This window comes from Salmo salar, chromosome 07 (assembly GCF_965601325.2).
Source record: "Salmo salar chromosome 07, fSalSal1, whole genome shotgun sequence".
Taxonomy (NCBI): Eukaryota; Metazoa; Chordata; class Actinopteri; order Salmoniformes; family Salmonidae; genus Salmo; species Salmo salar.
The window spans coordinates 23,208,797-23,227,792 of NC_138297.1; the positions used below are offsets into that span (position 1 = coordinate 23,208,797).

General features: G+C 44.3%; 1 protein-coding gene across 5 annotated transcripts in view; it reads left to right on the forward strand.

Moving 5' to 3' along the window:
• Positions 1-18,917, forward strand: part of LOC106608762 (ATP-dependent chromatin remodeler CHD3) — a 31,990-nt gene extending 13,073 nt beyond the window's left edge. For 2 of the 5 annotated variants that reach the window (XM_082977466.1, XM_082977468.1), the window contains exons 25-39: positions 239-416; positions 750-836; positions 1,248-1,336; positions 1,520-1,653; positions 1,868-2,012; positions 2,482-2,680; positions 2,930-3,096; positions 3,211-3,580; positions 3,763-3,900; positions 4,387-4,495; positions 4,924-5,056; positions 6,939-7,134; positions 7,803-7,966; positions 8,176-8,302; positions 11,983-15,118. In XM_082977466.1, the coding sequence (XP_082833592.1) occupies positions 239-416; positions 750-836; positions 1,248-1,336; positions 1,520-1,653; positions 1,868-2,012; positions 2,482-2,680; positions 2,930-3,096; positions 3,211-3,580; positions 3,763-3,900; positions 4,387-4,495; positions 4,924-5,056; positions 6,939-7,134; positions 7,803-7,966; positions 8,176-8,302; positions 11,983-12,212 (2,466 nt within the window). In that variant the 3' untranslated portion in view covers positions 12,213-15,118. Of the gene's footprint in view, positions 1-238; positions 417-749; positions 837-1,247; positions 1,337-1,519; positions 1,654-1,867; positions 2,013-2,481; positions 2,681-2,929; positions 3,097-3,210; positions 3,581-3,762; positions 3,901-4,386; positions 4,496-4,923; positions 5,057-6,938; positions 7,135-7,802; positions 7,967-8,175; positions 8,303-11,982; positions 15,119-15,543 lie in introns of those variants that run through there. The other 3 variants (XM_082977467.1, XM_014206887.3, XM_082977469.1) reach the window with 2 other exon arrangements.
• Positions 18,918-18,996: the final 79 nt, after the last annotated feature.

Genomic DNA, 18,996 nt, shown 5'->3' on the forward strand with positions numbered 1-18,996 from the left:
GATGGAGAGAGCAGGATAGAGAGAGAGAAGTGATAACATTGCTGTTTCAGATTACAACTTTTTATAAGCTTGCATCTATACAGAAATATTATATGGTACGTTGGTGTATTTTTGTTCCTCTTATGCTAATCTAAACTGTTAACACTTTCCATTGAACTATAGAAGAGTTTGTAAGTAGATTATATCACATTGGTTATATGTAAACTGTTCGTCCATGTTCTTGCATGTGTGTATCCAGATTGAGGAGGTGGAGCGTGAGATCATTAAGCAGGAGGAGTGTGTGGACCCAGAATACTGGGAGAAGCTGCTGAGACATCACTATGAGCAACAACAGGAGGACCTGGCTAGTAAACTGGGCAAGGGCAAGAGGAACCGCAAGCCTGTCAACTACAACGACGCAGCACAGGAGGACCAAGGTAGGTAGTTGGGAACCATCAGTCGTGGTTGTCACGGAGATGGGTGTAGGTGCATCACTATGGCAACCTGGGGCATCACTATGGCAACCTGGGGCATTCTGAATAACTTTTTGTTGTTGATAGACTTTGTGTCATGTCCATGTATTGGTTCATTCATGGTTGATAAAAGAATGTTGTGCTCTTTGTTAGATTTCGATATTTTCATACACGGTCTTTGTGCAATACGTTAGGTGATGCTAAAGTAATGCTGAAGCTTTGTTAAAGTATTGCTAGTAGTAGCCGCATGGGGATACTGGGCCTAGCCTGTTGACGGTACACCATGTGCTGTTTCAGACTGGCATACTGGTATTTCAGATAACCAGTCCGAGTACTCTGTGGGCTCCGAGGAGGAGGATGAAGACTTCGACGAGAGACCAGAAGGTAGGCCAAAGTACACAAGGCACAACACATTTGGAATGAACCCTTCTCTGTTGAATGTGTTGTGATAGATTATTTTATTCTCAATTTAGTGTTTAGATTTTAAAGGAGAGACTAGATTGATATTATGTCTGCTTTACTAGTACCCGTGCTTGACTTGAGCAGCAGCCCAGCGGAGCTAACTACTGGCACCTCAAATGTTCTACTGCTTGAGCTCCTGTTCTTCTTATAGAATATTAGCTCCAAAGTATTGTGGAGCTACTGCACCTAAATAGTACCGGCATCCAAACCTATTTCAGTCCAAGTCAACTGGTAGCGTAAGTACTATGCAGGTTACCAGCCACGCTCCTGACTTTCCTCCTCCTCTCTCTCTCTCTCTCTCTCTCTCTACCTGATTCCTCTCTCTCGCTCCAGGTTCTCGCAGACAGTCCCGCCGCCAGATGAGGAACGAGAGAGACAAGCCGTTGCCCCCCCTGTTGGCCAGAGTGGCCGGCAACCTGGAGGTTAGACAAAATAACCTTCTGTTCTGCTGTGTATGGGTTATGAAGTCCTTATGTAGGTACCTTTCACCTGGGGCACAACTCTCTCGCCGTTCCCCCTCTCATGGCTTATGAACTGCATACGAATGCAATGTGTATGGGTTGTGAATGTGTTATAATGTCTTTATGTCCCCTCTACCCCTCTAGGTGTTGGGCTTCAACACGCGCCAGCGGAAGGCCTTCCTAAACGCGGTGATGCGTTGGGGCATGCCCGCCCAGGACGCCTTCTCCTGCCAGTGGCTGGTCAGAGACCTGAGGGGCAAGAGTGAGAAGGAGTTCAAGTGAGTGGAGAGGAACTGGGATCGTTTGCGTCTCTGGCTCCAGTATGCGCTTGCGCTGAGATCTTCTTATTACAATGTAGTTGCTGGTCCTTCTTTGTTTGCTGTTTTTTGAAACCTTTTTCTCTCGTCCCCCCCTCCTCCTTTTCTGCTCTCCTACTGCCTCTCTCTGCCTGGTTCCTCTCTCTCCCTCACTTCTCTCCTCTTTCTCTTTCAGGGCATATGTGTCTCTGTTCATGCGTCACCTGTGTGAGCCCGTGGCCGACGGCGCCGAGACGTTCGCCGACGGCGTGCCGAGGGAGGGCCTGTGCCGTCAGCCCGTGCTGACCCGCATCGGGGTCATGTCCCTGGTCAAGAAGAAGGTCAGGGGTCAAAGTGTATCCTAGCAACCACAATGCTAAGCTAACAGGCTAGCTAGTTACATTTCAACCAATAGCAACTGTTTTTTGTTTTTTAGCACAGCTGTCACCCATTCAGACCTGTCAGACCAGAATCTAACAAAGGAAATTAAATGAGGAAATAGAGATATTTTACAGTCATTCGACCTCTTTCCTCTCCACTAAGATTTTCCCAGGCTGTGACTTCCTCGTGACACAAAGATACATCAATGAAAAGCCACAGAAATTAGAGCCCATTCTTCCCAGGGAAAGAGACTGTTGGCTAGACTAGAATTAGAACAGAACAGTACAGAAAATAACAGTATAGGACAGTACAGAACAGTACAGAACAGCACAGTACAGTACAGAATAGAATACTTTATTGCCAGTCAACAATGATTGACAGCTGCATGGTCCTGTCTCTGAACCATCCCCTCCCCTCCTTTCTCCTCAGATCCAGGAGTTTGAGCACATCAACGGGCGGTGGAGTCTCCCAGAGCTGAAGCCAGAGATGAAGCCTGAGGCTCTGAGGCCAGAGGTCAGTGTGTCTTCCTCCTCCAGAGCCTCCTCCCCTGGAGGGACCATGAAGACCGCTACGCCCACCCCTGACCCCAGCTGTACCTCAGACAACACCCCCTGCACCTCCAAACCAGGTGGGTGAACAAAGTACACACGCACGCACGCACACACACACACACACACACACACACACACACACACACACACACACACACACACACACACACACACACACACACACACACACACACACACACACACACACACACGTAGGCAGGCACGCAGCTCAAAACATATCCAGCAGGGGGCACTCCAAGTCTGACTGTGATAACTGTGTGTGTGTGTGAGCGAGGGATGACCCTCTGCCTGTGTGTTGTGTTCAGCTACCCCTGCTCCCTCAGAGAAACTAGAGAAGAACGGGAAAGATGGAGAGAAGGAGGAGGGAGAGAAGGAGGAGGGTAAGGCCGCGTCTGAGCCAGAGAAAGATGGAGAGAAAGAGACGGAAGGGGGTAAAGCGGTAGAGGGCAACAGGAGTGCAGATCCTGAAGTGGTGAGAGATTGAATGCTGTTAATTACACAGTTCTCAGTCTTAATACATCTTGCTAATTTACATACAGTTATACCAACGACTGTCACTGAACACTATGTTTTGTCCTGTCCCCAGCCTCCAATCCCTACGAAAGAAGCTCCACAAGATTTATCCCCTAGTACAACAACAGACAAGGAAGTGAGTGATACAAAAGAGGAGGGGAAAGAAACAAAAACGACTGACACCCCTCCGGCCCCAGTGGAGGAGAAGAAAGGAGAAGAGGAGAGTACGGAGGGCACACCGGGAGGAACAACTAAACAAGGGTCGGAGGTCAAAGATGAGAAACCAGGTAGTGTAACGCTCTCACCTGGAGAGAAGATGGAGGAGGAGGAGAAGGGGAGAGAGAAGGAGAACGACAAGGAGAGCGAGGAAGCCCCTGTCGCCACAGAAGCATCAGACAACAAGGAGAAGATGGACAGACAGCAACCCTCTGACATGATGAAAGGTGAGTGACCTCACCTGTCTGTCCATCCGTCCGTCCATCTGTCTGTACCTGTCTGTTAGTTAGTCAGTTCGTTAGTTAGTGACTCACTGACTAGTCACTGGTAGATATATGTACACTCTTAGGTATATTTCAATGGCATCCACTGATCTAAAGGAACTTGCTTGTGTTCTTCTTGGTCACAGAGGAAGTAAAAGGTGAAAAGGATGCTGGGAAAGAAGTGGCGAAGGAGGAGGTTGCCAAAGACACCTTGCCGAAACCCCCCATCATCCCCCCCGAGCGACGGCGCTTCATGTTCAACATCGCTGACGGAGGCTTCACGGGTAAATGACCCCTATCATATGACCCCTGTCATATCTGGTACTGTGTGTTAGAGCTGTGGCAGAACTCACTCTGTATCAAGGGTTGTTTCAACATTCATTCAATGTTATGTTGATATTCACCCACACTGAGCTCCACACACAGGGATTCAGTATCATGGGTTGCTTTAGCATGAGGGTTTTAACATTGACACAACGTTGTGTTGACTTTTTCCTATAGAGGTCCAGAACACCCTCAGTCAGTATCACAGGTTGTTGTTATAACATTGATACAATATTATATTGACTTTACCCTGCAGAGATGCACACACTGTGGCAGAACACACGTTGTTCATTTAACAGTAAAACAACATTATGTTGACGTTATAACATTGACATTATGCTGACGTTGTCCCCCTGCGGAGCTGCACACGCTGTGGCAGAAATCACAGGTTGTTTTAACATTGTTATAACTTTGACACAACATTATGCTGATGTTTCACCCTGCAGAGCTGCATACGCTGTGGCAGAACGAGGAGCGGGCGGCCATCTCCTCTGGGAAGATGAATGAGATCTGGCACCGGCGGCACGACTTCTGGCTGCTGGCGGGAATCGTTCTGTATCCTTGACAGCAGTTGCCAAGGAGACCGTCTTGTCGTGTTTATTTATTGATCTTGCTGCGGCAGGGGCTTCTTGTTAGAAGTCAACAAGTCCATCCACTGATGCCTTTGTATAGCAGAGAAGTATTAGAATGTGTCTGCAGAGATCTACACGCGGAATAGAGATTGGAAGTCCTTTCTGTTTGTTCTATTTCTGTGACTTTCACTAGAATTCCCAATCCCGAATCTAACCCTAGCCCTCCTAACACAAGAAACACTATAAAGATTTGAAAGAATTCGATAGGAATAAGCATGATGATGATAGCCCTATTCATAGGCTTAGTAGAAGTTGTGCTAAAATACTTATTACCACTGACAAGCTAGATGTTTGTTTGGGATTTGCCAATGATGTATTGAGCTTGTATGACCCTTGACCTCTCTGTATCAGTCATGGGTACGCGAGGTGGCAGGACATTCAGAACGACCCCCAGTTCGCCATTGTCAATGAGCCCTTCAAGTCGCAGGCCAACAAGGGCAACTTCCTGGAGATGAAGAACAAGTTCCTGGCCCGCCGCTTCAAGGTACGACACCACATGGCGTGACATAAAATGACATAACCTGACATGACATAGCATGACATGACATTGCATAGCAGTGTAGCATGGCATAGCATACATAGCGTAGAATAACTAAAAGGCCAGGAAACACTCTGGGCCTTACACATCACATGACATACTGTAACATAACCATCACATAACTATGACACCACACAACCATGACACAGACAAGATGAACACAATTCAGGACATACAAGGAGCTCCAAAAGTATTGGGACAGTGACATTTTGTTTTTGTTGTTTTGGCTCTGTACTCCAGGACTTTGGATTTGAAATGATACAACGACTATGAGGTTCATGTGCAGACTGTCAGCTTACATTTTAGGGTATTTTCATCCATATCGGGTGAACTGTTTTGAAATTCTAACAGTTTTTGTACATTGTCCCCCCATTTTAGTGGAGCAAAAGTATTGGGACAAAATCACTTATATATGTATTAAAGTAGTTAAAAGTTAAGTATTTGGTCCCATATTCATAGCATGCAATGACTACATCAAGTTTGTCACGCTACAAATGTGAGATGCATTTGCTGTTTGTTTTGGTTGTGTTTCATACCCCCCCCCAAAAAAAATTTTGTTAACCATGTTATTGTAATGGTGAGAGGTTAGCATGTGTTGGGTGTATGATATTTGTGCGTCTGTATCTTTCACTCATCATTCTTCACGATTCATTCAGGATTATCCATAGTCATGGTAGCTTCCACATTAACGTAGAAGTGTTTAGAAACATATTCTATTCTTATTTACAATAAAAGTGACTCCAAAATAACGCAATACATTATTTACCATTCATTTCTATTGGGCTCAAAATGATCTGAAATGCAACCAAAACAAACAGCAAATGCATCCAACAAATTTGTAGAGTCACAAGCTTGATGTAGTCATTGCGTGCTAGGAATACAGGACCAAATACCTTTTACTACTTCAATACACATTTAAGTGGGGCTGTAGGTAGCCTAGTGGTTAGAGCGTTGGGCCAGTAACCGAAAGGTCGCTAGATCAAATCCCCGAGCTGACAAGGTAAAAATCTGTCGTTCTACCCCAGAATAAGGCAGTTAACCCACTGTTCCTAGGCTGTCATTATAAATAAGAATTTGTTCTTAACTGATTTGCCTAGTTAAAAAAAAAGTGAGTTTGGTCCCATAATATGAGGGGGACTATGTACAAAAAGTGCTGTACTTTTGAAACAGTTCACCCGATATGGAAGAAAATCCCCTCAAATTAAAGATGACAGTCCGCACATTAACCTTATAGTCATTGTATCATTTCAAATCCAAAGTGCTGAAGTACAGAGCCAGAAAAATGTGTCACGGTCCCAATACTTTTGGAGCTCACTGTATTTAAGTACAGTTCAATATCTAATAGAACACATCTGTTTGAAAGATGTAAGCCTGAGACCCTATGAATGACAGATATTGAATTGACAGACAGATACCAGGGTGGTATTGCTGACCGGTGCGTTTGTGAAATGGCACTCATCCTGTTTTTGATGGCCTCACATGTTTCGTGCCCTGACCTCAACATCCGCATTCTCACTCACACACAATGATGGTGGCTAAAATAACACTGTAAATAGGAATATTTTTCCTAGAATTTCTCCCCACATCATCTGTCTTTTTCTGACTCATTCTTCTCTCCTCCTCGTGCCATCCTCACATTCTGTTTATCTCTCTCCTCTTTCTTCCTATTTTTTCTCGAACATCTTCCTCATTACGATTCAGATGAATTCAACTCAATGAAACTTTCATCCCATGAAATGCAGTACACACTGTACATGTTGGCCAGATATATGTCAAGAAGCAGTTTTATGACAATCCTTGATGAAAGAACTGACCCCCCCCCCCCCAGTTATTAGAGCAGGCCCTGGTGATCGAGGAGCAGCTGAGGAGGGCAGCATACCTGAATATGACCCAGGACCCGGTCCACCCCGCCATGGCCCTGAACGCCCGCTTCGCCGAGGTGGAGTGTTTAGCTGAGTCCCACCAGCACCTCAGCAAGGAGTCCCTGGCCGGGAACAAACCTGCCAACGCAGTGCTGCACAAGGGTGAGGGACACACACACACAAACCCCCAAAACTCCCTCCCCTTTCTGTGTGTGTGTGTGGTGTGCGTCTGTACCCATTTATTTTAGAAATAAAGATAAAGAAACAATCTCCCAGACTACATCTTTTCAACGTTCTTTGACCTGAATCTGTCAGCCTCACAGAGCTGCTGCTGCCAGAAGCTAACATTTCACAATATCAACTTCAGGATAGAGTTGCAATCTCAGTTACCAGACTTGTTTGTTAGCTCAGAAAATGTCCTCATCCGATCTCTGATGAGTTGGTATGCTTGTATTGCTCATTTGAAAGGACAACATACTGGCTTGACTTTTTCAGTATTCTACAACAATCCTGAAAGATAGAGATACGTTTACACAAAATGTGCCATGTCGGTTTTGTGCCATTAAACAAAAACGAGCATTCAATATTGTAGTGCTTCAGTGGGGGCAGGCCTTTGCTTCCAACACAACCGATTCTACATGCCCTGTGGCCTAAATTGTCTCACTGTATAATGTAACTCAAACCTAGTGGGAGACTGATAGAGTACGTACTTGATGGTTAATACTAACACACCAATAGCTGCTTGTAATGGTTAACAGTGATTGACTAATCTAATAGCTGCTTGGAATGGCTAATGGAAGGAATTGACCGTTGAGTTGTTGTAATTTCAGTGCTGAACCAGTTGGAGGAGCTGCTGAGTGACATGAAGGCTGACGTGACGCGGCTCCCTGCCACACTGTCCCGAGTCCCGCCCATCGCCGCACGCCTGCAGATGTCAGAGAGGAGCATCCTCAGCAGACTAGCCAGCAAGGGTACCGACACACACACTCCCCCGGTAAGTAGACTGAGTACACACACACACACACACACACACACACACACACACACACACACACACACACACACACACACACACACACACACACACACACACACACACACACACACACACACACACACACACACACACACACTCAGGCTTCTAATTATTCTTTTTGATTTCGATCGATCATCAAATTGACAGTCTGTTCCCTCTCCCTCCAGACCATCCCTCCAGGACCCTACGCCACTCCTCAGAACTTTGGACCCGCCTTCACCCCCGTCCCCCCGGGAGTCTTACCCATGGGAGGGGCCAACTACAGCCAGATGCCCCCTGGATCTTTCGTATCAGGTCAGTGGCTACACTGTGCTGTAACACCCATTTACTGAAAAGGTCTTTCCAAAACTACTCATGAATGATGTTCCTATCAGTTAGAAGTGTTTTTTATGGGTTGCTACTCTGCAGCTGCTGCATTTCTTGCCGAAATCCTACATTTATTATCTGATAAAGTCAACAAGTCACTAGAATTCCTTCATCAGTGAAGCTTTGGAAAAAATGTGGTTTGTGTTTATGTGTGTGTGTGTGTAGTCGTTCCAAGTAGGGCGTCTGTACAGTCCAAGCAGAGAAGACAAATCCATTTAGCTTAAGCTGCAGTACCTCTGAGAGTATGTATTATACCAGTGTATTACCAGTGTATATTTATGTAGATGTAGACCTAATGAGGTATAGTTTAGAATGCGTTAGCTTCTGGCTCTGGCATCTTGGACAGATGGGTCAAATCTGTACCAGATAATGCATAGGAAATGTAGCATCTTTATATGGTCATACATTTTGTAGTGAGATATTTGCATCTGTTGCTATATAGTTCATTATTGTGAGGTTAATGCTTCTAGGCCTTTTTACACTGCGTTGTTCTTAGCCCCGGGCTAAGACTGGCCCTGAGCTAGCTTATCCTTTGTGTCACACAAGCATTTGTTAACCCTGGGCTGAGCTTTAGCCATGGGCTAAGGATTCACACTTGTATTCCAAAGCCCTGGGATAACAGACAAACACAACACGCGACCAACATTCTATCTCTGCAACGTGACCAATTTTCTAAGCAATAAGGCATTTATTAACATATTCATTTCCCTCTTGCTTCTAGCCTAGCGTTTTATTTTCAACAGTGATGGTTTGTATAAACCTTGCTGTCTGCCTGTCCGAACCTTCGGAAACAATTTTTCTCACTTGAAATGCGATCTTGCTCTGTATAGAGAATGCTGTGCAGGGAAGATACATCGACTTTTCTGATCCAGGCAAAATCATCCAACAATATTATTATCATGGATAGCTCTATACAATTAAATGTCAATAGAAAACCTATGAAAACAGACGGAAATGAAGCGTTTGCTGCCCTTCTAGCTGTAGAGTTTGTGGCTTCAGAGGCTAGCTAAATGAAACTCACTGGGCACAGATGTCAATTCAACATCTATTCCACGTTGGGTCAATGTAATTTCATTAAAATTATGTGGGAACAACGTTGATTCAACCCATGTGTGCCCAGTGGGAAGACGTTGGCCAGCCTGCGTAGCAACCGTTTTTGTTTCTGATCGGATTAAAGTATTTCGTATTTTTTTTTTTGTCCTCAGATGGAAAGATGAAATAGTATAAATGTACTTATCAAAATAGTGTGCAGAACGCATCACAGGCATCACAAGCATATGCAAATGAAGAGGAAGTGCAGCTTTTGTGATTGGACAGTGACAATTCTATGCGTTATTCTCGACCCCGTTTCACACCGGCTATTTTGGCACCGTGTTTCTGGCGCTAGCCCCCGAAAAGCCCTGGGCTAAGGTTGGCGCTAGCCCACGTTAAAATGTGCATGTGTGAACACTCCATTAGCCCCGGGCTAAAATGTCTCTTAGCCCAGGGCTAAGTCGCAGTGTGAACGCGTCTAGGTAGTGTGTAGTAGTCACCAGTTTTTTTCTCAAATGGCACTGTGGGATTACTCCCTGGTTTGTAACATCCTTCTGAGCACTATTTATTGAAGAAAACTGAGTTGAGAACGTCCCCTCATCTGTCATGGCTCAATAAACCCTGGCAATGCCGGAGACACTTAGATCAGTGAGATCCACTTTATCTTTGTCTTTGTTTTCGTTGCTGTTAGTGTTGTCAGATTACCGCCTGAAGTAGTCAGGTTCACTGCTAATCACAATCTCTGATGTCAATATGTTTTTGTCACTTTGGGGCGGATCCCTCAGAACTGGAATGATGTCATTCTATTTCTATGGTCAATCCTTCCGCTTAAATTGAACTTTCACTTAGTCATGCATTGATGTCAATATTGGGAGATTTGAAAATTCTACTTGGTGGAAGGATTTGCCCTTTTATCTTTTCAATTGTTGAAAAACCTACAAACTGTTTTCTATTAGCTATTCTGAACCAAGCTTGCAAGAATATGAAGGTGTCCAGTACGTTGGAGCCCCACAAACAATTTTGGAAGAATATTTGCAGATGTTGATTTTTTCCTCCTAAAGGTTTATTCTACTCATTGGCATAATTAAAATATTCTCAACTCTCCACCTCAAACTCTCCACCTTTTTTTTTGGGGGGGGGGGGCTTATTGTCCAGCTCCTTCAGTCGTTTTTAAGTCCACTCCAACTGCCAACAATTTGTTTTCCCTCCATTTAGTTTGGCTACAGCAGATGTTGACCAGATACGTCTGCTCTGGAGTGTGTAACAGAACTCTAACAGTGATGAGGAGATATTTGGTAAACCTGATACTCCCCACTGGTATTACTCTGTATTGGGCCCGACTGATCCAGGATGCTGTGATCCAGGGTGCTGTGATCCAGTCCGTCTGTAGTGTGGACCTGCATTCCTACATCTTGATTTATGTATTTGCAGTGGGACCCATCAGTCTGAGACATAGCATTCTGGGAGATTCGTTTTTTTCTTTTTCTGAAAAATGTGCCGTTAGTTCATTTCGTAGCGCGTCGCGGTGCCAAGATGTAATTCAGTCTCCAGGGACTTTGTACGAAGGTATTTTAAGAGGACACCAAACCACACAGAAGTTGCTTGTGTAAACTCCTTGTTGTGACATGTGAACCAGAACTCTCTGAGGCTTGGCTGAACTGAATGCTGGGCGGAACGCTGGTGTTCAGAAATAGTCGCTAGATCACACACCGTCTGTCTGTTCTCTGTGGGTGTTGAGTCTGAGGGGACCGTGCTGAGATGAACGCTAAGCAGCTGAACACACAGACAGTCTGAACGAATGAATGCGCTCTCTGGGTAGAGCTATAAATATTTGGTATATGGGGGTGCGTTGGGTTTGTTGTCTTGATTAGGGTAGCTCTGGTTGGTCACCCCTTTTTACAGAAAAGGAAGAGAGGGAGACAGAGGGGGAGAGAGGAAGAGGAGAGAGAAGAGCAGAGGGGGCGAGAGAGAGCAGGAAATGATAGGAGGGGGGAGAAAGATGAGAGAGTGGGGAGAGAAGAGAGACAGAGAGGAGTGTGGAGGAGAGGAGCAGAGGGAGAGAGTGAGGAAAAACAGTGAATGGAAAAAGCTAACACTTCTATGACCTGATAATAACCTGATAATAACCTCACTTCAACAGTCTGGTCACCTCATCCCAGTCCTGAGTACGCAAAGCTGCTACTGAGTCAAAATAAACAACTTCTGTCTGCCCTGCGTCTTTTCTCACTGTGTAACTGTAGCTAACCTCGGTGAACTCCAAGCAAAACGTAAAGGCATTTCAACACACCTGAATTGTGACAACACAAACTTTCAACAACATTGACTGTCCCTCAAAATGGGTTGCCCTTTGGGAAGTGTAACAATGATGTTGTGGTTGTTGTTGTTTCCATGACACCTCGAGGAAGCTGACCCTCAGTAGTGGAGTTTTGAGGGCCAGACTGCCTGAACTGACTGACTGTCGCTCGTGTTACCATGGCGTTGCTGGGGTGTTGCCGTGGCGTTGACGTGGTGACCCCTACCTCTCCCTCCCAGTCCCACCCAGTCTCTACAGCTCTGCCGCTTGTCTGCCCCCACAGAAGCCCCAGAAGCCCCGGGTGGCGGCGGCGCCGGCTTCCTGAAGACCAAGGAGCACGACATCATGCAGCGGCAACGCGTGGTCGACCTGTGGAAGGACGGCAAATCGGAGGGGTCCATCGGGCAGGAGCTGAGGATGCCTAAGTCCACGGTGCACAGCATCATCGTCAAGTACCGCCTCAGTAACACCGTGGAGAACCTGCCCCGCAACGGACGTCCCAAGAAACCCTGAGGAGGGAGGGATGGAGAGATGGAGGGAGAGGTGGAGAAGCACAGAGAAAGACAGAATCCAAAAGGAGGAAAAGAGAAGAGACGGCACTTTGCAGTAAAGCATGGACGACGGATAGTGAGAGAGAGAGGGAGATGGAGGGAGGCAGGGAGAGAGAGAGAGAGAATCTAAAAGGCACTGCTTTGAAGTAAAACATGGACAATTTATAGTGAGAGGAAGGTGAATTGTCTGGCCAAAAAATAGAGGGGGAAAGAGGGAAAGAGGCCCGTAAGCTGACTCTGGGGGAGAAATGTTGGCAGAGAGAAAAAGGCAACGAGGAAAAATAGCGAGAGTATGTTAATGTAATCAAGAGAAAAGGGTTTCAAGAATGTAGGTATGAGCAGCTGAAAGAGAGAAACATGCAAAGAAAGGGGAGATTTGTTCTTTTTCATTCCTCCTTCTCTGCGTCAGACAAATCTACTGGCCCGTTTCTATCCCTTCTCTCTCCCGTTCTGCCCCAACGTTTCCCCTCCGGAATCATTCTTTATCCGACGGCTGAGTGAACGACTCCGCACTTCGACTCTGCACTCCTTCATTCTTCCACAATCCCTCTCTCAGTCCTGCACTCCTCATCCTCCCTCTCTCTTACACACACACACAGCAGACCTTGCACACAACATTACCTAAACCTACTAAGACTGGTCTCTCTCTGCACTACCCTCCTCTGTTCAATACAAGGCACTGCAATGCAAATGCAAGCCAAAGTGGACCATGCTGGATTTTCTCATTTCAACCCCCAAAAATTAGAATGAGGAAAAATTGTCCCTGGACTGAATCACCCCTCGGCATTCCAGATTCCAAGCCCAACCAAGCGTAAAGCAGCACAGATGTAGAAACAAAAGTACTTCCTGTTTTTATATTGTTGTCATCGTAATGAACCAATCAACATGAGATGTGAAGAGGACAGTGACCAATGGGAAGAGAGCTTGGCGTAGGGACCTGTATTCTTTGTATTGTATTGGCCAATCATACTTACTGTAGCACCTTTATATGGGGTCACTTTATCTTGATGGACGTAAGAAGGAAACGCAGGCAATAGGGGGTCTGGTATTGGGACGACGATGTGGTGTAGTGTCATGAAGTGTATACGTGTGAAAAAGTGCTCAGCTGGCGTTTCCTGTACCTCGAAGCACAAAGTGTGGCTTGACTTGTCGGCCCAAATTCTTTAATGGAATGACATTACAAAAAGATTCGATTGGATCTGCAAAAGGGAAAGTGATATTGTACAGGACATGCCTGTGCACACACACACACACTCATGCAGGTGCGAAAGTGTTGGCATACACACATGTGGGAATACACACTCACACACACACAAAAACAACTCTGATAGAGTAATTGTGGATATTCTTGTTATGCTAAGTCAAGCTGCAAGTCTGTCTCTCCAGGACTGCTCTTGTCCTAAATGGACAACTATGTCTACAAAACATCTGCTGCCTGCTCTCATTTTCATTGCCAGGTCTTCTCCTCCTCCTCCCTCTCTTTCTGGTTTTCATTTCTCTCTGAGGTGAATGATAGACTGCACCACGGCATTGGCTGTTTAGAGGATCAGGCCCACAAAGTCTTGACTGTCAGTGCTGTCTCATCTTATCTCTCTCTCTCTCTCTCTCTCTCTCTCTCTCTCTCTCTCTCTCTCTCTCTCTCTCTCTCTCTCTCACTCACTCACTCACTCACTCTCTCTCTCCCTCTGTCTCTCTCTCTCTTTCTCTCTCTCCCTCTGTCTCTCTCTCTCTTTCTCTCTCTCCCTCTGTCTCTCTCTCTCACTCTCTCTCTCCCTCTGTCTCTCACTCTCTCTCTCTCCCTCTGTCTCTCTCTCTCTCTCCCTCTTTCTCTCTGATAGGCAAGAAACAGCTGCTCGAACAAAGGAAACAGGTAGAGCAGAATGAACGAGGGATTAGACTACACTCCTGAGAAGGGAGAGAGAGGGAGGGGAAAAAGAGGGGGAGATAAGTCAGAGTGAAGAGTTGAAAGTGTTGGATGAGTGCACGGGGTGACTTTGGAGTCAGAGCGAGAGAGAGGGAGGAGAGAGAGAGGGAGAGGGAGGAGAGAGAGAGGGAGAGGGAGGAGAGAGAGAGGGAGAGGGAGGAGAGAGAGAGGGAGAGCGACATGCTTGGATTGGTTTTGAGTGAGAGTGAAGTAGATGATATGAGGTATCTGAGTCAGGAAAAGCCTTTATCTTGTAACAGCACAAGTGATCCATAACATTCCCCCCACTCGCATTCTCTTTCTCTCTCGTTCTTGTTCTCTCCCTCTCTTTCCCTGTCTGTCTTTTTCTGTCTTTTTTCATATCCCTCTTTCTTTCTTTTGTCTCTCACTTTTTACGTCTGTCATCTCCCTTTCTCTCCCTCTCTTTCTCTAAACCCCCCACCCCTCTCCCCTTCACTCCAACTATCCAGCTTTATTTGTATTGCTGGTAATCAGATTTGAACTCTCACACACAGTCACACAGCACTAAGTTAAGTAGTCCCTCTGCCTTCCTTCCCTTCCAGTGGCCTCCACTGGGCCACATGCCATAAGGTTTCCCTGTTCCCCCTCTGTCTCTCTCTGGCTATATGTACAGCAGCTGCAGCCACACCAGCAGTAGTTATCATATCATCACACCCACCACTCTTGTACAGTACACTATCAGTACTTTGATATACGGGGGTGTTATGACAATTTATGCCTTCCCGGGGGCACGCCGCTCAGAGCAGACAGGAGCTGCCTGTGTGTGTGTGTGTGTGTGTATGTGTGTGTGTGTCCTCAAGAAGACCCCCATTAAACTATATAAGCTGTTTTTCATTCGTATTGTTACCATGACATTTAATGTATGATATTCTGAATGTATATGCAAGCTCGCTCATTAAAAAGGTTGCCATAAGTGCTCGGTAGCCGGTGTGTCTGTCTATTCATCAGTGCAGTATGTGTCATCTAAATTCTCTGTGGTGTGTGTGTGTGTGCGTCTTGTTATGTTGTGTTTGTGTGTGTCTGTTTCTCCTCTCTCGCTCTCTCTCTCTCCTTCCCACATACTTGAATCTGAGAGTTCAGGGTAATAATTCAGAGAGTGATAGAGTGACATTGTGATCATTCTTGTGGTAGATGGTGCTTTGATTCAGCACATAATGTCTCAGTTAATCATGGAGAAAAGTTAAAGAGTAGGACATCAAACAAAGTGAAGGGTTCGACGTGTTCTGTGAGTGAGTGAGTGAGTGTGTGTTGTATGCCTGACCGAATGTTTCTGAATGTACAGTAAGCATATACCGTATACATGTTTGTGTGTGTATGTGCTCATGCGTGTGTTCTCTTCCCCCTACAGTGTTGAACGGGCCTCCCTTGTCAGTGAAGAAGGAGAGGGAAGCAGAGCAGCTCCTGAGCAGGAGAGACCAGCGCTTTGGGGAAGTCATCTGTATCGACGACTAAATAACACCACTCACTGACTACACACAGACACACACACACACACACACACGAACATATACTGCACGTGCACACACAGACACACACACACACACGCAAACGTATACTGCACACGCGCACACACACACAAGGTTATTATAGTTTTGTGTTTTTCTATTCGTTTTTATTTCTATTCATGTTTAAAAAAAATAACAAATATTCAGTTTAGTGTCAGTGTTTACTAGTTATTATTTAGTTTGAGTTTTATAAAAGTATTTATATTTTGTTTTATATTATTTAGTTTTAGCGACAGAAAGTAGTGGATTTCTTCCATGTTAGCTAGTGACAGCAGAAATACTTTAAGAAATGAGGAGTGGAATCTCATTGGTCAAGGAATGAAGGCACGTATAACACCCAGCCCAGCAGACTGTCGACCAATCGCGTTCACGTTGTCATGCTGTGTAATGTGGTTGCTAAGGTAATCGTCACGCAATCCCTTGTAAAAGTCAGGGTATGAGTCTAGAAACCTGCTTATTTTCCTCGAATGTACGTAATGTCACTATTTCTAAGCTATACGATATTACAGAGAACAAGTTCATTATCTCACATCTTGAAAAATATGTGTAATATTGTGTTTTTTGTTCTGGTAGGCTAATTTATATTTGTATTTTTGAATTATTTTTATTTAACCTTTATTTAACTAAGCAAGTCAGTTAAGAACAAATTCTTATTTACAGTGACAGCCTACCCTGGCCAAACCCGGACGACGCTGGGCCAATTATGCACTGGCCTATGGGACTCCCAATCACGGCTGGTTGTGATACAGCCTGGAATTCATGCTAATGTTTTATTTTTTTCTAGCACCCAATTGACTCCCATTCAAGCCTTGAAGGAGTTGCACTCCTTTTCCCAGAATCGCTCCGAATGCACCGCACGGCCCATTGACAACATACGGGCAACATACACGAGTTTCCCATCTCCTAATATCTTAAAGTATTTCTGGTAATAACTAGTTATAGTGATGCACAAGCTAGGTCTATTTGAAACAGATTCAGAAGCTTGAAAACTCCATTTGATTTTTGCTCAAAGTAATAAAAAAAAATGTTTTTAAATCAAACTGAACATAATTCATGATGGTTTTATTTTATTTTAATTCATTTTGGAGTCAAAGATAATAGTTTCAGTATAGTTTTAGTTTTTCAAACAGATGTGTTAATTATTTTATTCCCCTTTTCGTTTCAGTTTTCATTTACTATAATAACCTTGACACGCACACACACTCTCAAACACACATACAAACAGATTAACATTTACACGTGTGCACACACATACACACACACACACACACACACACACACACACACACACACACACACACACACGTGGTCCCCGCTGTTACATACATACATACCCTCACCTGCTCAATCTCTTATTGTCTGCCTCAAACCAACCAATACTCCTCACAAGCAGCCTACTAATACTCATAGGGCTCCACTCCACTCCAGAACAATATACATGTAGTACCATAAGCTAGAACCTCTTTATCCTGGCACCGTTCACAGACCCTCAACCTCTCAACACCAAATATATTGAACTAATAACCACTACAGAGCCCGACCCTTGACCCTTCCACAGGTCGCTCCAGTAACAGGAAGCTGCGTAATATAACAGTATAACATTTGACTCTTAACACCATTCCTGCCATTCGTCCTCTTGACGCATGCAATACTCACTAAAAATGGTGTGTTATCATTCAAGTTGTGCCTACAGTATTTCTTCTAGCGCTGTCTCGAGAGGCTTGCCGAAAACCATCGATCGTCCTGTTGGAGAATTGATGTGAAGTATTATAGGACTCAGGGGGCTCTAAACTTGGCAGGAAACTCTCAGCCCATTTCCCTTTCATGTTGACCTGATGGTCCATGTAGAAATACTGAACAGTCAGTCAGTTCAACTCCAACTTGACTGAGTGAGGTATAGCGTATAGCCCCTATGCCAGTGGATGTTCTTACAGATCAGGGTGCATATTTAGTTTTTTTTATTGGGATGGGAGGTTCCGGTGCTGGTTCAGGATAGGTCTCACTCACAGCAATCAAATGGATAGTTTCAGTACCCCTGTGAATGGTCACAACCTTTCATAGGCAACTCATACAGTGTTATAAAGCTTCTTGACTACCCTCAACTACAGTCCTCCTCTCCCCTTGCTCTCTCTGTCCTACCTTCCTATGGCTTCTATCCCCCTTCCTCTTCATCTTCCCCTCGATCAACCCTTTCTTCCTTGTTTGTTTTTTCGAGTTTCTACTTCTTTCTACGAATTCTGTGATATTCTTTGCATATTTAAACTTGGCTCATTCGTGTTCTCTTGTGTTTTTACTCTTGTTAACTTACTACGACTATGATTATTATTGTTGTTGTCGACGTTGCTGTTGTCTTTGCTGTTACTATTGAAAAAAGAGCTTTTACCAAATGAGAAATTGAGAAAACGATAAAATCTTATGATTCGGTGCACTTCTTATGCTGCATCTGACATCTTATAGTCAGAACAGAAAGCAAACAGAGGTTGACCTTTGAACTTCGTAAATAGATATAATACAACAACAAAAAATTACATTCTAGATTTGGGGCTTGCAAATAATCTTTATAATAGATTACATATGTAACCTTAAATGCGTTAAGACAAAATGAAACTGTGTACTATCTTAACAGTTAAAGTACATTAATTCATTATTCTCTGGAAACTCAGAAGCTGTTAGTTGAATCGAGTCAATTTTATATACTGTATCCACAAATACGCCTTAAACATAACATAGCTGAAATAACTGTAAAGAAAGTTATGTCTGAATTAAGTGTGTTAAACCTGAATAGATCAGGAGATGTAAACTCTATATATGCTAGTTGAAATAGTCTACTTTTAGTTAGTTCCCTGGACTTATTTCAAATAATTAAAGTAGAAACATTTAATTTATTTAGCTAACACCCTGGATACTCCACAGTGATGTTCCAAGTTGAAGAGTCTAAACAACATTTCACTAATTACGTTTCGTAGGAAGTGTTTTGCAACCCCGTAACTAGAATGTATACTGTCAAATCAAGCACTTCTTTTCTCATTTTATTTTTTTGTTATTTTTTTCAGATTTTGTTTTGTTTTTCATTTCTTGATATCTTGTGTTCCTGTGTACGTTGTTATGATGCCGATCGATGAAACAATGAGTGGCAGTGATGCCACAATAATAATGCATCTCTTTGTCTTTTATTTGGGGTTTTGTTTGTAATAAAAATAAACACATTTAAAAAAAATTATGAATGGATGCTTGAATAGCAACAGTAAGGAAAACACACACACACACACACACTGATTCAGTGATCATGGGTAAAA